General features: G+C 41.0%; 1 protein-coding gene across 4 annotated transcripts in view; it reads left to right on the forward strand.

Moving 5' to 3' along the window:
- Ubp1 (upstream binding protein 1) overlaps positions 1-20,193 on the forward strand; it is a 51,500-nt gene that overhangs the window by 7,789 nt on the left and 23,518 nt on the right. For all 4 annotated transcript variants that reach the window (XR_003849600.1, XR_003849601.1, XM_008833426.3 and 1 more), the window contains exons 2-5: positions 7,752-7,903; positions 12,914-12,990; positions 18,869-18,974; positions 19,631-19,737. Coding sequence is in view for 2 of the 4 variants with exons in the window: in XM_008833426.3 (XP_008831648.1) it covers positions 7,752-7,903; positions 12,914-12,990; positions 18,869-18,974; positions 19,631-19,737 (442 nt within the window). In the remaining 2 variants the exon portion in view is untranslated. The remainder of the gene's footprint in view (positions 1-7,751; positions 7,904-12,913; positions 12,991-18,868; positions 18,975-19,630; positions 19,738-20,193) is intronic.

Raw genomic sequence — 20,193 nt, forward strand, 5'->3', positions numbered from 1 at the left:
TCTTTCTTTCTTTCTTTCTTTCTTTCTTAAAGATTTTATTTATTTGTATTGTATGTATATTTTGCCTGCATGTATATGTAAGTGCACTCATGCATGCAAAGCCCATGGAGGTCAGAAGAGGGCATTGAATCCCTTGAAACTGGAGTTACTGATGATTGTCAGCTGCCATGTGGGTGCTGGGAACTGAATTTGAGTCTTCTGCAAAAGCAGCCAGTGAGTGCTCTTAAACACTGCGCCATCTCTCCAGCCCCTGGTTTTCTTTCAGACAGGAACTTAACCACTGTAGCCCAGTATGGCCTCCTATTTCAAGGTCTTCCTACCTCGCCATCCTAGGTGCTGGGATTACACGTCTGTATTACTGGGCTTGGCTTATTTTTCTCTTATTTTACTCTTGTCTTTTTATCTTCAGCTCTCTTTTTTTTTTTTTTTCCTTCCCCCCACCCCCGAGCTGAGGACCGAACCCAAGGCCTTGCGCATGCTAAGCAAGCGCTCTACCACTGAGCTAAATCCCCAGCCCCATCTCTTCTTTTTTTAAAATATCAAGATTGTATTTTTTCAAGTATGTTGATGCTCTCTGTATGAGCTGAATTTTTTTTTTCATGAGATGAGGTCTGTCTGTCTGCCTGACCTCCTGCCCCCTCCCCTCATTCCTTCCTTTCTGCAGGGTCTCATGTATCCCTTGAATTTCTGATCTTCCTGCCTCCACTTTCCAGTACTGACATTGTAGGCATGCACCACTATGCCTGGTGTATGTGGATGCTGGGGATTGAACCCAGGCCTTTGTACATGTTAGGCAAGCACTCTATCAACTGAGTTGCAATTCCCAGCCCTCGTTTGTTTTCTTTTTTTTTGTTCCTTTTTGACACAGGGTCTCCTTGTAGCCCCAGCTGTCCTGGAACTTACTATGTAGACCAGGCTGGCCTCGAACTCAAAAAGATCCGCCTGCCTCTGCCTCCCAAGTGCTGGGATTAAAGACATTCACCACCATACCTGGCAATAAATAAAATATTTTAAAAATTGCAGTTGTGTGTGTGTGTGTGTGTGTGTGTGTGTGTGTGTGTGTGTGTGCCAGAGGTTGATGTTCAGCTGTGAACATTGGCTTTTTCCTACCACGTGGAGCTCTGGGATCAAATTCAGGTCCTCAGGATTGGCAGCAAGTGCCTCTATCTTTGATAAACCATTTCACCAGCCTTTGTTTTTCTTAGTCTTTTTTTAAAAATTTTATTATTTTTATTTTATGTGTATGCATGTATTGCCTGCATGTAGGTAAGTGCACCTGTGCCGTGCAATGCCCACAGAGGTCAGAAGAGGCTGTCGGATCCCCTGGGACTGGAGTTACGGACAGTTGTTAGCTGCTATGTGGGTGCTGGGATTCCAACCTGGGTCTTCTGCAAGAACAACCAGTGTTCTTAACCGCTGAGCCATCTCTCCAGCCCCTGTTTTTCTTAGTCTTACTCTATAGCTTGTACTAGGCTTGGAATTAACTATTTAAAGTTCAGAAACCAGGCATAATGGTACACACCTGTAATTCTAGCACTTGGGAGGTAGAGGCAGGAGGATCAGAAGTTCAAGGCTATCTTTGGTATATAGTAATTTCAGGCCAGCCTAAGCCTCATGAAGCCCTGTCTCAAGGGAGATAAAGGATTTAGTGATGTTCTCCTGGAATGCATTCTAGATTTGGTGGTTTTAACTCATTTTCAGCAAGGATATGATTGCACATGCAATCTATTAATGGACAGGGACTGTCCACATTATCTTAGTTGTAGTCGACTCATTGCCCTATTTGAATGCTTCCTTTATGCTGCTCCATGGGATAGTGACCTCCCTTCCTTCCCTCTCCTCCCTTTCCTCCCCTACTTTCCTAGGTGGCTTCCTAGTCTCAGGACCAGTTCCCTCACTTGCTACTTGGAATTTGCTCAGCCTTTATCTCTAGGTGCTCCTCTGCTGGACTACTCTTTTCCACTTCTAGAATGCCAGTTAATGTGACATCTCCTTAACTCTCTTATATTCTCCACCATCTCCCTCTCTGTGCTGTCTCTGGATACTTTATTTCTACCTGCCCTATTTTCCTAATTTAGCAGTCACTTCAGTCAGAGCTGCTGTTAAACCTGAGTTCTGAATTTTGACCATTTTAATTTCTACTTCTAGAAATTCTACGTATTTTTTGGGTTTGCCGTCCTTTAAAGTTTTCTGTTTTCTGCAGAACTTTCCAGACAGAACTTTCTTCAAACAGGGTAAACATAATTTTATAATTTGGGTCTGATAATTCTAACATCTGGAGTCTTTGGTAGTCCAAATCGTTTCTGTGTCCAGTTACACTGCACTCCTTACAAGAGATGGATCTAGCTGAGTCCTTGGATAGTAGAGGTGCTGGGAGGGTGGAGAGGAGACCATAATGCCCTTGCACAAGCACTGCTCCCTGACCTTGCAGCCGTGGGTTCAGCTTCCCGTCTTTCCACCTGCTTTTCTTCTTCTGCTCTTAAATTTCCCAAAAGTGATTCTCACTGGCTTAACCCAACAAGATTTCAGTTATCAGGAAGGTCTTCTACAAGTGGTTTGCAGGCCTTGATTCCTCTGCAACAGAAACAAAAAGAGCTGGGTACCAGCAGACAGAATCTGGAACTGGTTGTTATGGCATCTGTTGTTTTTGCTTTGGCTTCTTATTCCTAGAGTCTTGTTTGTCCTTTTATGCTGGTTATTTTTGAGTCTTGGCATTGCAGAATTACTTGGGATAATTTGATGCTTGTGACTTTTCATTTGCTTGTCAGACCCCTGGGCGTACTTTCTACCTGGGGGGGGGCACCTTAGTCCAAATTTAGCAGTTCCTGGACAGACATCCTTATAAAAGCTTCCTTTCAGTTCCTTCACCCATGTCCTTGGCTCTTTCCTGTCCAGTTCAACTCGGGGTAGGGGCTAGACCCATAAGGCCACCCAAATCACAATGTAGTTCTGTGATTCTTTCCTCAGACTGGAAAAGTGCCCTTTGGTGAGAGGCTATCTTGAATTGCAGGCTTGTTCATGGTTACTGCACTTTGCCTAGATTTCAGCCTATAGGATTGTTAGGCAATCCTGAACTGAAGAGTTCTTTTAAAAAGAATAATGTGATAGTGCAGGGCTGCGCACCTGCTTGCCTGCGCCCCCCTCCCGCCCCCTGCCCTTGCTGCCTGGAACTCTGTAGTTTCTGGAGCACTGGTGGTCTTCTGCCTCCAACTATTTGCTCTTTCTCATTCTTAGTAGAGGTGAGTGGGTAAAGGTTGATCTATTCGTTCAGGTCTCTATGCTGTTATTTCCATCTTGGTTTTATTCTTTTGAAACTTTTAAAGGGATTTTTATTATTTATTTATTTTTGGAGACAGGGTCTATTTATTTATTTATTATTTTTTGAGACAGGGTCTCCCTTTAGCCCTAACTGGCCTGGAACTTGCTATGTAGACCAGGCTGGCCTTGAGTTCACCGGGATCCGCCTGCCTCTGCCTCCTGAGTGCTGGGTTTAAAAGTGTGTGCCACCACGCCCAGCTACGTTTTATTATTTGTGTGTGTGGTGCATGTACAAGTCAATTTTGGGGAGCCTGACCGTCTCCTTCACCATTTGGGTTCTGGGCATTGAACTCAGATTTGCAGGCTTGCATAGCAAGCACCTTTACCCACTGAACCATCTAGCCAGCCTTTTGTCTTTGGAATCCTTTAGAATTTCACTTATCCGAATGTTTTTGTTACCTTCTTATCATTAAGAAGACATCAAATTTTAACTTGATTTTTGAAATCTAACACATTCTTTTTTTCAGATATTTTATTTTATGTGTTATGAGTGTATTGCCTGCATGTACATAAGTGCACCTGCATCATGTAGTGCCAGCAGAGGTCAGAAGAGATCGTCAGATTCCCTGAAACTGGAGTTACAGATGGTTCTTAGCCACCATGTGGATGCTGGGAATCAAACCCAGGTACTCTGCAAGAGCAGCCAGTGCTCTTAACCACTCAGCCATCTCTCCAGACCCAAACTCAACACATTCTTACAGTTGCCTTTTAGAGCTATGAAAGGATATGCAGTGCATTGGTGTCTCCCAGGGGCCAGTTGTCCTGGAAGGCAGCTGGCATCACTGGATTTTTAGTGTCCTTTTAGTTCTTCACATATTCATTTGATCAAGTTTGTGGCGGTTTTCTTTTTTCTTCTTCATTTTTTCTTTTGAGACAGGGTCTCACACAGCTCAGGCTGGCCTTAAACTCTCTGTGTAGCCAAGGCTGGTCTTGAATGACTGATCTCTTCTGCTTCTACTTCTAGTGCTAGGATTACAGGTTTGTACTACCACATCAGGCATATTTGTTTATTTTGTGAGACACAGTCTCCTGTAGGCTACGCTGGCCTTCATATCTATACATGGCTAAAGAGTAACCTTGAACTCTGATCCTGTGTCTGTGCTGGGATTGCAGGCATGCCACACCATGCCTGCTTCATTGTGGTTTTTTTAAGTCACAACTTTTGGTGCTAACCTCAGTTAAAATTTGCTACCATGTATATCTTTCAGCTTTTCTTACAAAATACTTCATCTGGTTTTATGTATTTTGAGGCTGGGAAGTTACAGGATTAAACCTGCTATAGCTTCCATTATGTATTTTATTTAGAAATGTTCCACTTATTTGAAACATCACACACTGCTCCATAAATATGTATAATTTTACGTGTAAATTAAAGAAAGAAATTTACTTAGTTTAGTTTAAGAATCTGTCTTTAATATTCAAAGTCTGTTTCCATTTATGGGATTACAAAGGCTATTGACTGTTGGCACTCATATACAACATACAGAATCTTGAATTGTCTGGAGACCTACTTTTCCATTTTGTAAGAATTGATTATTAATGTTGTAAGTATTTAATTGATTCAACAAATATTTTGGCTCCTTTATGTTAGATAGTAAGTGAAGAAACACATTTGGAGGTGGTTATATTTAGGAGGGTACAAACTTAAAAGATCACCTGTACTGGGAAGTGACCAGAGCTGTAGATGGAGCACGGTGAGTGAGTGAGTGAGTGAGTGAGTGAGTGAGTGAGTGAGTGAGTGAGTGAGTGAGAGAGAGAGAGTGTGTGTGTGTGTGTGTGTGGAACCCTCGTTGTTTGGGAATCCAGTAGAAGAGCAGAGCCAGTGAATGGCCCTAAAAAAGGTGTACTGGGAGGTTGATGTGAGAAGCACAGTGGGTTGGGCCTTGTGCTTTTGTAAGGACCCTGGTTGAAAGCCAGCCAATGGAGAGTTTAGAGGAATGAAATGATCTGATTCTGGTTTTCTGCCTTAATTGGAATACATAGTCTTCTTCTTTTGGAATATATTGTCTCACTGTGTTGTCCAGATCAACCTCAAACTGGGGGTCTTCCTGCCTCAACTTTGTGAATGCTGGAATTACTAGCATACCCTGTTCTGTCTGCCTTTTCTCTCTTCTTCTATCTAGGGCTGAACCTAGGGCCTTGCACATGCTAGGCATGTGTTCTGCCACTGAGCCACGTTCCCAGCCCACAATATTTTTTTTTTTTTTTTTGATACTGGGTCTCCCTGTAGCCCCAGCTGATCTGGAACTTGCTATGTAGACCAGGCTGGCCTCAAACTCACAGAGATCCACCTTCCAAGTGCTGAGATTGAAGGTATGTGCTACCACTCTTGGCCCACATTTTATTTTTAATTAAGGGAAAAAAATTGGGGCCAGGTAACACATACCTGTGATCCCAGCACTCAGGAGGCTAGGCAGCAGGAAGATTGTGAATTTGAGGTTATTCTGGACTACATAGCAAGATGCTGTTTCAAAAAAAAAGTTAATGGGAATTTGAATAACAAATTATCTTTATGTATTTATATATTACATCTAGCACTTCTGTGGTACATGCCCATAATCTTAGCACTTGGGAGGTAGAGGCAGGAGGATCAAGAGTTCAAGATAATTCCTTGGCTACATAGTGAGTTCGAAGTCAGCCTACATGAGAACTTGCATCAAAAAAATAAAATGGGCTGGAGAGACTGCTCTGTGGTTAAGAGCACTTGCTGCTCTTGCAGAGGACCTGAGTTCCATTCCCAGCACCTACTCAAGGCAGATCACAACCATGTATGACTCCAGTTCCAGGGGATCAGAATCTTCTGGCTTCCATGGGCACCTACACTCACATGCGCATACCCACACAGACATACACACATAATTAAAAATAAAATAAATCTTTTAAAAATTAAGGGAAAAAAACCAAATAAATAATTACTCTCCATGTTTTAATGATGGATATGTAAGTGGTACAGCTGCTTTTGAAAAACCATTTGGCTACATGGTCCAGTAATTCTCCTGAGGTATCTGCATACAAAAGAAGAGGTGAATCATGTCTGCACAGAAGCTTGAAAATGTGTTCATAACATTATTCATGATAGCTAAAATAGGGAAGCAGCCTAAACATTCATCAGAACAGATGCAGAATGTGTTCTGCCCATATGGTGTCATAAAGCTGAGGGAAGGAGAGGAGTCCTGGTCCATGCTATATCACGATGGACCTGAAAACATGCTAAGTGAAACAAACCCTTCATGGGAGACAATATATATAAAATGTATGATTCCATTGGCATTAAATGTCTAGAAAACACAGGTTAGTGGAGACAGAATGTAAGCCAGTGATTACTGTTGGGTGGGTGTCAGCATGGTGAGTCACTGCTATTGGACAGAGAGGAATTTTTTTTTTTTGAAGTTGGGATCTTGTATAGCCCAAGCTGGCTTTAAACTGACTGTAGCCAAGGATGACCTTGTTCTTCTGGGATTACAGGTATGAGCCACTGTGACTAGTTTATGGAATACTGGGAATTTAACACATTTTTAAAAGATCACTTTATAGATATCAGTAATGCTGTTAAACACCAATAAAAGCAAACCGAACATAACCAGGTGTGTTTAACCATAAGGCTAACAGAATATAGACAGAGTCCCAGAAGACCCCTGAATGCCCTTCCCAGTCAGGCTGCAGATTATTCCTGGAAGGAAAAGAACAGCTGTTCCTATTGACAATTTGCTTTGCACAAGCCATTGTTTTAGACTGAGACTCTGAAGCTTTATGTTCTCAGCATAGCCAGGCCTTTTGGGGAACTTTTTGTTAAGTGCCATTTTATTCAGATGTTTGCTTCTTTGTAACTTGGTGGTGCCAGTGTGACCTACCTTTGGCAGCAAAATAGGCTATCCACTCTTGCTCTTTATTTAAATGGAAATAATGTGGAGTTTATTGATTTGATTTAATTTGTAATTATTCTTATTTATTTTATTGAGACAGGGTCTCATGTAGCCCAGGTCCTACCAGCTGAACTATATCCCTAGTCACTGCTTACTGATTTTAAAAGAAAAAATTTCCAGAGTATTTTTGTTGGTGGTGGTTGTTTGTTTTTGGTGGTGATTTTGGGTATTTGTTGAGCCTAGGGCTTTGTGTATGTTAGGCAAGTGCCCAGTCTCAACTTTCCTTTTTTGTCTCCTCCTCATGCCCTCCATCCCCATTTGAGAAATGGGTTACTTATACTATCTTTTAGATGAGCCAAATTGGCATTAATAGTTCTTTTATTCTACCGATTATTTCTGAGCTTAAATTATAATTGAAACTATCCCTTGACTACCTAGCATGTGCACAGTGCTGGGTTCCATTCCCAGCATGGGGGTGGGGAGAGAATGATCCATAAATGTATAAACATTTATATGCTTTCAAATATTGTAGACCCAAAGTAAGGTCACTTTTGATATTTTGCTTTTCAGTGATGTGTTGGCATTGCCCATTTTCAAGCAGGAAGATTCCAGCCTTTCCTTGGATGGTGAGGCTAAACACCCCCCCTTTCAGTATGTGATGTGTGCTGCCACTTCACCAGCAGTGAAACTACACGATGAGACTCTTACTTACTTAAACCAAGGTTAGTATTTTGTCATATCTTGATAGGTAAAAAATCTACAAAAATTGAAAAGAAATGTTTTGGTATTGTAATCAGAATTGCTGGTAATAATTAAAAATTGGGTTCTTAAATTGTACAAATTTAGTTAGCAAAAGCTGTAGTACTTTTTTCTGTGAGTCAACAGAGTAATAGTTTGTCAAAACTGATTTGCATTGAAGAAGGTGTGGAGCAAGATTTAATGCAGGGTTTTTCATCTAAAGGCGGAGCAAGTAGGAAAGGTTGTCAGTTATTTTTAGGGACAGTGGAACTTGAAAATGAATCAGAAGTTCAGCTAGCCACCTGGGTTTTGGACATGAGACAGATTTGTGCTGAAAATAGATATAAGCTGTGCTGAGATGGAGTCAGTGGTTAAATAAATTATATAAAATTGTATCTACTCATATCTTGCCTGGAGTTTACCTTTGGAAAGGACTTTTTTCTGAGATACTCTTAGCTGTTTGAATACGTAGAATTAGAGAATTAGTTGGATAGATATACTAAAAGAGCATGCTGCTTTTTTTTTGGTCCTTTTGAGACAGGGTTTCCCTATAGCCCCAGCTGGCCTGTAACTCCCCCTGTGTAGACCAGGCTGGCCTCTGCCTCCTGAGTGCTGGGATTAAAGGCATGTGCCACCATGCCAGGCTATTTTTTGGTCTTTTTGAGACAGGGTCTCCCTGTAGCCCCACCTGATCTGGAACTCACTATGTAGGAGGCCAAACTGGCCTCAAACTCACAGGGATCCCCTTGCCTCTGCTTTCCGAGTCCTGACATTAAAGGCTACCACACTGGGCATGTTCTTATTTTTAAGATTCTGAGTATGGCTGGGTGTGTTGATAAATGTATGCCTTTTAATTTTAACACTTGGAAAACAGAGACAGACAGATCTCTGATTTTGAAGCCAGCCAGGGTTATAATGAAGCCAATACTTGCTTATCTTAGAAAAGCTTGAAAAGATGAATTTAAAAGCTAAAATTGATTATAACAGTCAGTGGTGCATTGGTTTATTTCTATGTATAGATTTTCTTTTAACAAAATTTGGAATTACATATGTTCATGTGCAGTAAAAGGTTCATGTATATTATTTTTTTTCTGTCATTAAATGACATCTTTAATTCATTGAGCAATAAATTTTAGACTATATACTTGTAATTATTATTAAGAAATTTGGAAGATGGGGCTGGAGAGATGGCTCAGCAGTTAAGAGCACTAGCTGCTCTTGCAGAGCATCTGGGTTCAGTTCCCAGCACCCACATGGTGGCTAACAACCATCTGTAACTCCAGTTCCAGGGGATTCGACATTCTCATCCAGCTTCCACGGGCTTTGTGTATGTGCGTTTTGCCTGTATGTATGAATGTAAATGGACCACATGTGTGCAATGCCCAAGGGTGGTCAGAAGGGGGCTTTGGACCCCCTGGAACTGGAGTTACAGATGGTTGATAGCTGAATGGTTGTTAGCTGCTTTGTGGGTACTGGGAACCAAACACAGTTCCTGTGTTCCTGTGTAAGGCGCTCTTAACTACTGAGTCATCTCTACAGTCCTTTTTTTTTTTTTTTTTTTTTTTTTTTTAATTAAAATTTTTGTTTTTAAGAACACAGGTATTTTTATTTCATTTAATGGTGCAGAACACAAATGCTGACATGATTATATTCATGTATAATTTTGCTTTCACATTCATGACTGTGTAGTAACTTGATTGAGTAAAAATTGGAACAAGAATTCTTACCTGGTATGTGGGGGAGCCATAAAAGTACACAGTTGAAAACTGTGTTTACCTGCTTATGTCTGAATATCCATCTGTAAGAAGAATTAGGTCTCTGACTTTGGCATTAGTGTAGAAACTGTAGTTCAAACCTGGAGTAACCAGATTTCCCTTTGTGTAGAATCCAATTGGAATAGATTTCCTTTATCAGAGGGCTAAGTCTCTGGTACTTGATGAGAGTGAGACTTACCACCTCAGTTCTGCATTTTGGATTAGCTCATTGTAGCTATTTTTATGTATATGAGTGTTTTCCCTGCATGTAAAGTGCATGCACCTACATCATGCAATGCCCATAGAGGCCAAAGAGGGCGTTGAATCCCCTGGAACTGGAGTTATAGATGATTGTTAGCCACCAAGTGGGTGCTGGGAACCAAACCCAGGTCCTCTGCAAGAGCAGCCAGTGCTCTTAACTGTTGAACAATCTCTCCAGCCCCTAAAGAATATTTCTTAATAATGTACTATGCATAGCTGTTTCCTTTTACGAGTTGTGAAGTGATTTAGTTGTATTTTGATAACCTTTTATTGATCATTATATATTCTAGAACTCTTTCTATAGGCCAGTGGGAGTGTGGATAGGGTATTGGTAGTTATTAAGAGTTTCAGTTTTGAGCCAGGCATGGAGGCGCATGCCTTTAATCCTAGCACACGGAGGCAGAGGCCAGGAGCCAGAGCCAGAGGCAGATCTCTGTGTGTTCAAGGCCAGCCTGGTCTACCTAGTGAGTTCCAGGCCATCTGGGGCTACAAGGAGACCTTGTCTCAAAAAGACCAAAAAATAATCTTCGGAGGGATGGTTTCGGGCTGGAGAGATGGCTCAGCAGCTAAGAACGCTGGTTGTTCTTGTAGAAGACCTGGGTTTGAATCCAGCACCCACATGGCAGCTACCAACTGTTGGTAACTCCAGTCTAGGGACTCTGATGGCTTCTTCTGTCCTCCATGAGCATTGCATGATATGGGTGCAGTTACATACATACAGGCAATACACACATACACATAAGATAAAAAAAAATTTTTTTGTCTTTTTGAGACAGGGTCTCCTTGTAGTCCCACCTGTCCTGGAACTCACTATGTAGACCAGGCTGGCCTCGAACTCACAAAGATCCGCCTGCCTCTGCCTCCCGAGTGCTGGGATTAAAGGTGTGTGCCACCACGCCTGGCTACCATGCCTGGCTAAGATAAAAATTTTTTTTTAAAAAGAATCCCATCTTCATGAAGTACCAATACTATCATTTTTATTAATGACAAATAATCCAAAAATCATTTTTTGTGGATTATGGTACATGGTTAATTTTTTTTTTTTTCCTCCTTTTTGAGACAGGGTCTCCCTCTAGTCCCAGATGACCTGAACTCACTGTGTAGACCAGGCTGGCCTTGAACTCACAGAGATCCGCCTGCCTCTGCCTCCCGAGTGTGGGAACTAAAGGCATGTGCCACCACACCCAGCTCATGGCTAATTTTTTTGCAGCAGCTTATTCTTAATTTTTTAGACCAGTGTTTGGAAATCTATGTGGTTTTTTAATTTTTGTTTTTTGGATTGTTTTTTTGGGGGGGGGGAACATTAATGAAGCAGTGAACAAATGTGACTTGGATTCAAGGTTTAAAAATTGTTCTTCAGGGCTGGAGAGATGGCTCAGTGGATAAGAGCACTGACTGCTCTTACAGAGGATCTGGGTTCGATTCCCAGCACCCACATGGCGGCTACAAACCATCCTTGACTCCAGTTCTAGGGGAATCCAGTGCCTTCTTATGACCTCCGCAGCACTGTACAACACAAATGCACTCACATACATGCATGCAGTACAGGCATACACGAAAAATAAAAATAAAATATTTTTAAAAATTGATTTTCATCCACACAAAAACATTGTCATAAAAAAAGTAGAAACAATTCAAAATAGACATCAGTTGATGAATGAACAAAATTTGGCGTGCTCACACAGTAATATCTGGCAATAAGGAGGAAGAAAGTTACTTTAAGTAAAAGAAGGCAGCCTCCAAAACCCCATATATTACACGATTCTACTTTCATGAAATGTCTGTAGTAGCCAAATCCCTGGAGACAAAAGGTAGATTAGTGGTTGCAAGGGTAGGATTAGGGGTGGTGTATAGGAAGTGATTTCTGATGGGTTTTGGTTTCTTTTTTTCTTTTAAGACAGGGTCTCCTGTAGCCCCAGCTGGCATGGAACTCACTATATAGACCAGGCTGGCCTTGATCTCACAGGGATCTGTCTGGCTCTGCCTCCCGAGTGTTTCTCTTTTCTTTTCTTTTCTCTCTTTCTTTCTTTCTTTCTTTCTTTCTTTCTTTCTTTCTTTTTTTTTTTTGACAGTGTTTCATTGATAAACCAGTCTTGAACTCACAGAGCTCCTCCTGCCTCTGCCTTCTGAGTGCTGGGATTAAAGGCGTGGGCCACCACAAGGTATAAATTCATCTGATTATTTCAAGCTTTTAATCTGTGTTAGTGAGAAGATAAAATAAATAGCATAAGGGGCTGGGGAGATGGCTCATCAGTTAAGAGCACTGACTGCTCTTGCAGAGGACCTGGGTTCGATTCCTAGCACCCATATGGTAGTTATGAACTGTCCTTAACTCCAGTTCCAGGGGAGTCCGAAGCCCTCTTCTGACCTCCGCGGCATCGCACGACATGGGTACACTCACATGCATGCAGGCAATACAGCCAAACACATAAAATAAAAATATTTTTTTAAAAAGTGAATTTCATGGTATAAATTAGTATCTCAGAAAAACAAAATTGATCTTAGGTAATGCATATATATGCAGTGAAGAATTTAGTGCAAGAGAATGGCAGATAAAGGTAAAATTGAAAGAAAATCTTTAGTCTTATAATAATGTTAGAAGAAAAGAACAGTGTGATTTGGGTGGGAGGAGTGGGGGAAGAAAGAGAAAGATTAACCTGAGTTTGCTTCTAGCAATTGACATTGAAGTCATGTAGCCATATGTTGTGAGAGGTGTTAAATTTAGTAGAATAGTGATTTTTTTTTTTTTTTCGGTCTTAATATGAGACAGGGTCTCCCTGTAGCTCCAGCTGTCCTAGAATTTACCAGGTAGACGCTGTCCTAGAATTTACCAGGTAGACGAGACTGGCCTCAAATTCACAGAGACCCTCCTGCTTCTGCCCCCCAAATGCTGGGATTAAAGGCATGTGCCACCAGGCTCGGCAGAAGAGTGATATTCTTTACATGAATTGTTTATTTTATGTAATTTCTTTAAATTAGGTCAGTCTTATGAAATTCGGATGCTGGATAATCGAAAAATGGGAGATATGCCTGAGATCAGTGGAAAGTTGGTAAAGGTAAGGACTTTTAAATTTGTAGCAGATACTATGGTGATTGAATAAAGTGGCAGTTTTCAAGTAAGTTTTTTTGGTTTTTTTTTTTTTTTTTTTTTTTTTTTTTTTGTTTTTTGAGACAGGGTCTCCCTGTAGCCCCAGCTGTCCTGGAACTCACTATGTAGACCAGGCTGGCCTTGAACTCACAGAGATCCGCCTGCCTGCTTCTGCTGGGATCAAAGGTGTGCGCCACCACATCTGGCTCACATAAGATTTTAAAAAATTATTTGTGCATGAGTGTGTGTGTGTGTCATTGCCACGACACGTGTCAGAGGACAGCTTACAGGAGTCAGTTCACTCCTTCTACCATGTTGGTTCTAGAGATTGAACTCAGATTGTCAGCCTTGGTGACAAGTACCCCCTTACCCTCTGAGCCATCTTGATGTAAAAGTTTTTATTAAAAGATTTTGAGGCTGTCACCCTGCGTCCCTGTTCAGCATGGAAGAAGCCAGAGCGGTTTGCATCCCAATTCCCTATTGGCAATTTGGGTAACCTCTTCAGAGGATGGTGTGATAATAATAGGAAGTAGGAATTGGCTAGGCAGTTATGGGGAACAAAACCCATCACCACAGCAAATTCTAGAGAGTGGTGGTGCTGCTGGAGAGATGACCATGAGCTATGGTTAATAGCTGCTCTTGCATCAGACCCAAGTTTGGTTTTCAGCACATACCATATGGTGGCTAACAATTATAATTCCAGTTCTAGGGGATGTGGCACCTTTTCCTGACCTCCACAAGCACCAGGTGCCTTTACATGTAGGCAAAACACTCATAAAGGCCTATACCACCTGTTCTACCTTGTTTCTCCATTGTTGTGACAAAACACTCTGACCACTACCAACTTGGGAAGGAAAGGGTTTATTTGGCTTACATCTCCCAGGTCACAGTTCATCAGAGTCCAAGGTAGGAACTCAGGGCAAGAACCTGGAGGCAGGAGCTGGAGCACAGGCCATGGAGGAACGATGCTTACTGGCTTGCTCTCCTGGCCCCTATTCAACCTGCTTTCTTATATAACACAGGCCAACCTGCCCAAGGGTGGCACCACCCACAGTGGGCCCTCCCACATCACTCACCAATCAAGAAGATGCTCCATGGACATGGCCACAGGCCAGTCCAATGAAGATTGTGCAATTCCCCAATTGAGGCTCCCTCAACCCAGGTGTGTCAAGTTGGCACTAAAGCTATCCAGCACACTAGCAGCCCAAGCAAAAATAAAACCTTTTAAAATTTTTTAAGAAAATTTTTTTACTGGGATGGGTGTGTGCAGATGCATTGTGTGCATGCCACTGTGCTCATATGGCCACCAGGCAGCTAGCACCTCACCAGCTGAGCCATCTCACTGGCCTACATAACTCTTTAAAAGGTAATGTGAGGAAACTACGTTCATTTAACACCTTAAAAATCCTTTTATTTACATATATAATATATATTTCTAAGAGGCGATCTGACTGCATTTTTCTGACATTTTGAAAGTTAGATTTGCTTTAGCATGCTGCTTTAAAAAAATGTTAGTGTGAAAGGGTTGACAATTTGTTTTTATTATGGATTTTGTAATAAAATTAACTAGTGCTTAATGGGGTCTTATTGAGTCCTTTAAAACTACCTCTAAAAGTCTGGCCCAAAATTCATCGCATAGCCCAAGGATTACCTTGAATTTCTTTTTTTCTTTCTTTCTCTGCACTCTCTCCTCTCCCCTCTCCCTCTCCCCTCCCCTCTCCCCCCACCTCCCCTCCTCTTACCTCTCTCCTCTCTCCCCTTCCCCCTCCCCCCTCCCCTCCCCTCTTTTCTTTTTTTTTTGAGACAGGCTCTCCCTAGCCCCAGCGGTCCTGGAACTCACTATGTAGACCAGGTCTTGAACTCACAGAGATCTGAGTGCCTCTGCCTCCTAAGTGCTGGAATTAAAGGCGAGTGCCACCATGTCTGGTTTACCTTAAATTTCTTACCTTTCTGTCTCTACTACCCGGTGCTAGGATTGTGGGTATGCCACTATACTGGGTATATGCAGGTGCTTGAGGATTGAATCCAGGGCTTCATGTGACAATCCCAGTAAACTGGCCTTGAATTCCCTCTGTAGCCCTCACAAGCCTTGAATGTATAATCTTTCTGCCTTAGCTTCCCTGGTAGCTGAGATTACTGACCTATGCACCAGGTCTGGCTTATTAGCTTTTAATTTTTGTAAAATTGGAACACATCAGAGGTCGAAGAATGATGCAGTGAATTCACACATATCTACTATGTGGCATCAGATGAAAACTGCATTGGTGTCTATATTGAGTGCTCATGGGAAGGTCTCTTGCCGGCTTAAACAGCTACCAACAGTTGCCCAGTCTTGTTTCACCTATTTCTCCCTTGTGCTCCTTTTTTTTTTTTTTTTTAAGATTTTTGTGTGTGTGTGCACCTGCATGAGTTTGTGTGCACCATATACATGCAGGAGCCAGAAGGGTCAGAGGCCAGAAGAGGTCAGATGCCTTAGAAGTAGAATTACAGGCAGTTGTGAGCCACCATGTGGGTGCTGGGACTTGAACCAGCATCCATTGCCATAAGCAATAAGTGCTCTTAACTGCTGAGCTGTCTCTGCAACCTCAGGTAACCCCCACTACCCATGCTCTTTTGCTCTTTATGTGTGTGTTGGGTTATACAATTTAGTAATTCATGTTTTTAGCTCATTTTATCCTTCAAGACCATTGGTATTCCAAGGAAGATATAACTGATATGCACACCAAAAGCTGAAAATTGAATTTCCAGCAAAGCACTGAAAAAAATCTATTTTGATACACTTGTCATTTATCAGTAAAAACTGCCTTTTAAAGCAGTTCCTTGATTTAGAAATAGGTAGTCATGGGCTGGAGAGATGACTCAGTGGTTAAGAACACTGATTGGTCTTACAGAAGACCCAGGTTCGAATCCCAGCACCCACATGACAGCTAACGACTGCCTGTAACTCCAGTTCCAGGGGATCTGACAGCCTCTTCTGTCCTCCATGGGCATTGTACAACATGGGTGCACTTACCTGCATGCAGGCAATACACACATTCACATTTAAAAAAAAAGAAATAGCTAGTCAGATAGATAGCTGCAACTTCTTTTTAAAATGCTTTTGGCAGCAGGGCATGGTGGCACATACCTTTAATCCTAGCACTTGGGAGGCAGTGGCAAGTGCATCTCTGTTAGTTCAAGGCCAGCCTGGTCTACATAGTGAGTTCCAGGCCACCTGGGGCTATAAAAAGACCAAAAATGAAAAATTAAATAAAAATTTAAAAAAAGAAAAAATGGCTTTTTGGCAAGCTAATTAAAATGCCCTTCAGATTAAGTTAAGGGTTAATCGTGTTAAGTTGTTGAATCCTTGGATTCACTTTCAAGTTAAAACATAAGAAAATACTATATAAGATTAAGTCAAGTGAAAAAGGAAGGCAACCCTGACAGTTCAGGAGCTAATGAGCTGTCACCTAGGAAACCGGCCAGAGAGATCCCTTCTGCTGACATCATAGCAGTTTATGTAAACATTAGTGTGCTGATAACAGTCTGTTTTAAAACGTTTTCCTTCTAGCTCACCTTTCATCTAATAAACCACGTCTGATTTTGTTGTTCTCTGGGAGCTAGAACAGAGCAAGGACTAGAATGAGTTCATTGGAGATATCTTTCACTGGCTTTTTCATCTGGCTACACTACAGCCTTTAAGTTTTATCTACTAGCCCTATGATCTTTGACTGTTGAACTGAAATTTGGGGGAACTGAATGCTATGTCAGAGGTGTTTGGAAGTTCTTGTTTGTGCAAACATGCTTGCTGATGTGCTTTCTCTTTCTCTGCTTGGTGTTTTTGTTTTTTTTTATGAATGATTGTTTCACTTTGTAGCCTAGGCTGACTTGGAGTTTCTAATCCTTTTGCCTCAGCCGCTGAAGCATTGGGATTATAGTCATGCCCCTCCTCTCTGGGCTCTGCTATCCTGGTTTTTGCTGTATTGGTTGTCCTTTTATCTATTCCTAGGTTTATAGATGGAGTTTCCTTTTAACCAGAACCTCCAATTAATAGTTTTTTCCCTTCCAGTTTTCTTGCATATCTTCTACTTTAAGACCCCTACACCCACCCCTTAGTTTTTTGTTTTGTTTTGTTGGGTTCTTTTTGTTTTTTGTTTTGAGACAGGGTCTTACTATGGATCCTTGGATGGCCTAGAACTCATTATGTAGCTCAGGCTGGCTTGAAACTTACTTGTGGTGATCGTCCTACCTGTCTTAAAAGTGCTGGGATTACAGATGTGAGCCATCATGCCTGGCTCCACTTTTTAGTTTTAAATTTTGAGACAGGGTCTTACTAGGTTGCGCAGGATGACCTTGAACTCACTCTAGCTAGCCTCATATTTGTGATCCTCTAGCTTCCCAAATAGTAAGAATTATAGGCGTTGTTCCACTAGGCCCAGCTAGAACGACTGTCTTTTAAATTTTTTAAATTGATTTATTTTCTTATTAGTGTTTATGAGTCTGTTCTCTCTTGCCACCTTGGCATGGGTTCTTGGGATTGGATTTAGGGTGTTGGGCTCACAGCAAGTGCTTTATTCACTGGGCTTTTTTTTTTTTTTTTTTTTTTTTTTTTTTTTTTTTATGTGTGGGCCAACGGTAAGTCTTTCTTCTTTGGGTTTTTTTTTTTTTTTTTTTTTTTTTTGTCTTTTTGAGCCAGGGTCTCCTTATAGCCCCAGCTGTCCTGGAACTCACTATGTAGACCAGGGTGGCCTTGAATTCACAGAGATCCGCCTGCCTCTGCCTCCCAAGTGCTGGTATTAAAGGTGTGTGCCACCATGCCTGGCATCACTGAGCAATCTTACAAGCCTGTCTCTTTAAAGAAACTCAGAGTGATTGTTATTGTTACTTTTGAGACAGTGTCTTGATAGGTACATCATGCTGGCCTCAAACTTAAGATTGCCTGCCTTAGTTTCCAGAGTGCTCATATTGCAGGCACAAGTTGTTATACCAAGAATTATTTAAAATTAATACCGTTTACTGTTGTGTCTGGAGTTCTTTTATCTCTATTTATAGTATCTTTTCATTTTCTATAATTCTTGTGTACAGCTGGCATTTTCTTAATAGAAATGTAATTCACAGTACTTAGAAAGCAGAAGCAGTGATCTCTGTAAGATTGAGGCTAGCCTGGTCTATATAGTGAGTTCCAGGCTAGCTGGGGCTATAGGAAAATCCTGTCTCAAAAAGCACCCTCCTCCCAAAATAATAATTCTTATTAATTTTATGGGCATATACATTGATTTTTTTTTTTTTTTTTTTTTTGGTCTTTTTGAGACAGGGTCTCCCTGTAGCTCCAGCTGTCCGGAACTCACTCTCTAGATCAGGCTGGCCTCGAACTCACAGAGGATCCGCCTATCTCTGCCTCCCGACTGCTGGGATTAAAGGCGTGCACCACCACGCCCGGAGCAATTTTTTTTTTAAAAGTGCAGTATCACATTCTTTTATAAAATGTATACCTTTTAAATTTGTGCTGCTTGATTTTGTTGTAATTCTTTATACCAAATAAATTTATCATAAACCAGGTATCCAAGAACAGAAAAGTTCACAGTGGGGATTTCTTTTCTTATTTGGAAACAAAGTGTGACTATATAATAATCCAAGCTGGCCTTGGACTCACTGTGTATGTAAGCCTGGCTGGCCTCAGCCTCCCAAGGGCTGGGATTATAGGTACGAGCCACCATGCCCAACTTCACAGAAGGAATATTTTGAGGAGAATCTGATAAATCTGTTTTTGTATGCTCACCTGGTATTGGTGGCTAATAAGAAATGAAAATGTCTCTACCTTTTACCTAGAGTAGTTTAAATGTACTTATTTTCTTCCTGCTTCATAGAGCATCATAAGGGTTGTGTTCCACGACAGACGGCTACAGTATACAGAGCATCAGCAGCTTGAAGGTTGGAAGTGGAATCGCCCAGGAGACAGACTTCTCGATTTAGGTACAGGTGGCCGTCAAAAGACCATGGAGATGAAGGTGCTGTGTAGCTATAATGGACGTGTTGGCACCATGTAAAAGTAATTGTGTGGATAAAGCTTTGGTGTTAGTAGGTTTTGTTTCTTGAGAATTGTTTTATGCTTGAAAAGTGAAGTAGTTTTTTGGTGCTAAACTAACCTCAACCAGGATTTTATGATTTTGAAACTATTTTAATTCCCAATTGGCACCATCCATCATATTCTTAATGAAATGAAATACAAACCATGGTAGGAGAAACTGTGATTCTTGTTAGGTGGATTTTGATATTGAAGACAAGGTTGACTACGAAGAACGTTGAAGGAAAAGTTCAACATGGATGTAATTATTTCCATAGAACATAATATAGTAAGTTTTATTGTTTTGTTTTTTTGGTTTTTTTTTGGTTTGTTTGTTTGTTTTGTTTTTGTTACTTGTTTTGTTTTGGTTTTGGTTTTTCCAAGATGGGGTTTTACTATGCTGCCTAGGCTGGGCTTGAACTCTTGGGCTCAAGCCATTCCCCTACCTCAGCCTCCTGAGTAGATGGGACTCACTTGAGTGTGCCACCACACCCAGCTCAAACTGTAAGTCTTTTAATTACTTAAAATGGATGCATTGTTTTGTAACTTGTTTTTGAACATGCAGATATTCCAATGTCTGTGGGGATAATTGACACAAGGACAAATCCAAGCCAGTTAAATGCAGTTGAATTTCTGTGGGACCCTGCAAAACGCACATCTGCCTTCATTCAGGTTTGCATTTTTAAAAACATTATTACAAATATAATAAATGCCTAGCCATTTAGTAGATTGAATTCTTGACTCATGAAAGCATAAAATCCCTTTTGTAAATTGTGGTGTAACGTCTTTTTTTAAAAAATGTACACAATTAAAATGGGTTTAATTTACTAGATAGTTATATAGACATACAAAGACTTTTTGGTGATAATGGCAAAGCATTATTCAACCTGTTTTTTACCATTGGTATTCACAGTAATAGAATTTTTTTTTTTTTTAATGCTTTCTCTTGAACAAAAACTACCATTTAAAAGAATGTGATTGGAAAAAGTGCAGGTTTTTTTTTTTTTTAATACAATTTAAAACATGCTAGTACTGAAACTTTAAGACCTCCACAAATAAGAATAGTGATAATAGGGGCTGGCGAGATGGCTCAGCAGTTAAGAACACTGGTTGTTCTTGCAGAAGACC

The sequence above is a fragment of the Nannospalax galili genome, unplaced genomic scaffold (genome assembly GCF_000622305.1).
Source record: "Nannospalax galili isolate Female #2095 unplaced genomic scaffold, S.galili_v1.0 scaffold1176, whole genome shotgun sequence".
Taxonomy (NCBI): domain Eukaryota; kingdom Metazoa; phylum Chordata; class Mammalia; order Rodentia; family Spalacidae; genus Nannospalax; species Nannospalax galili.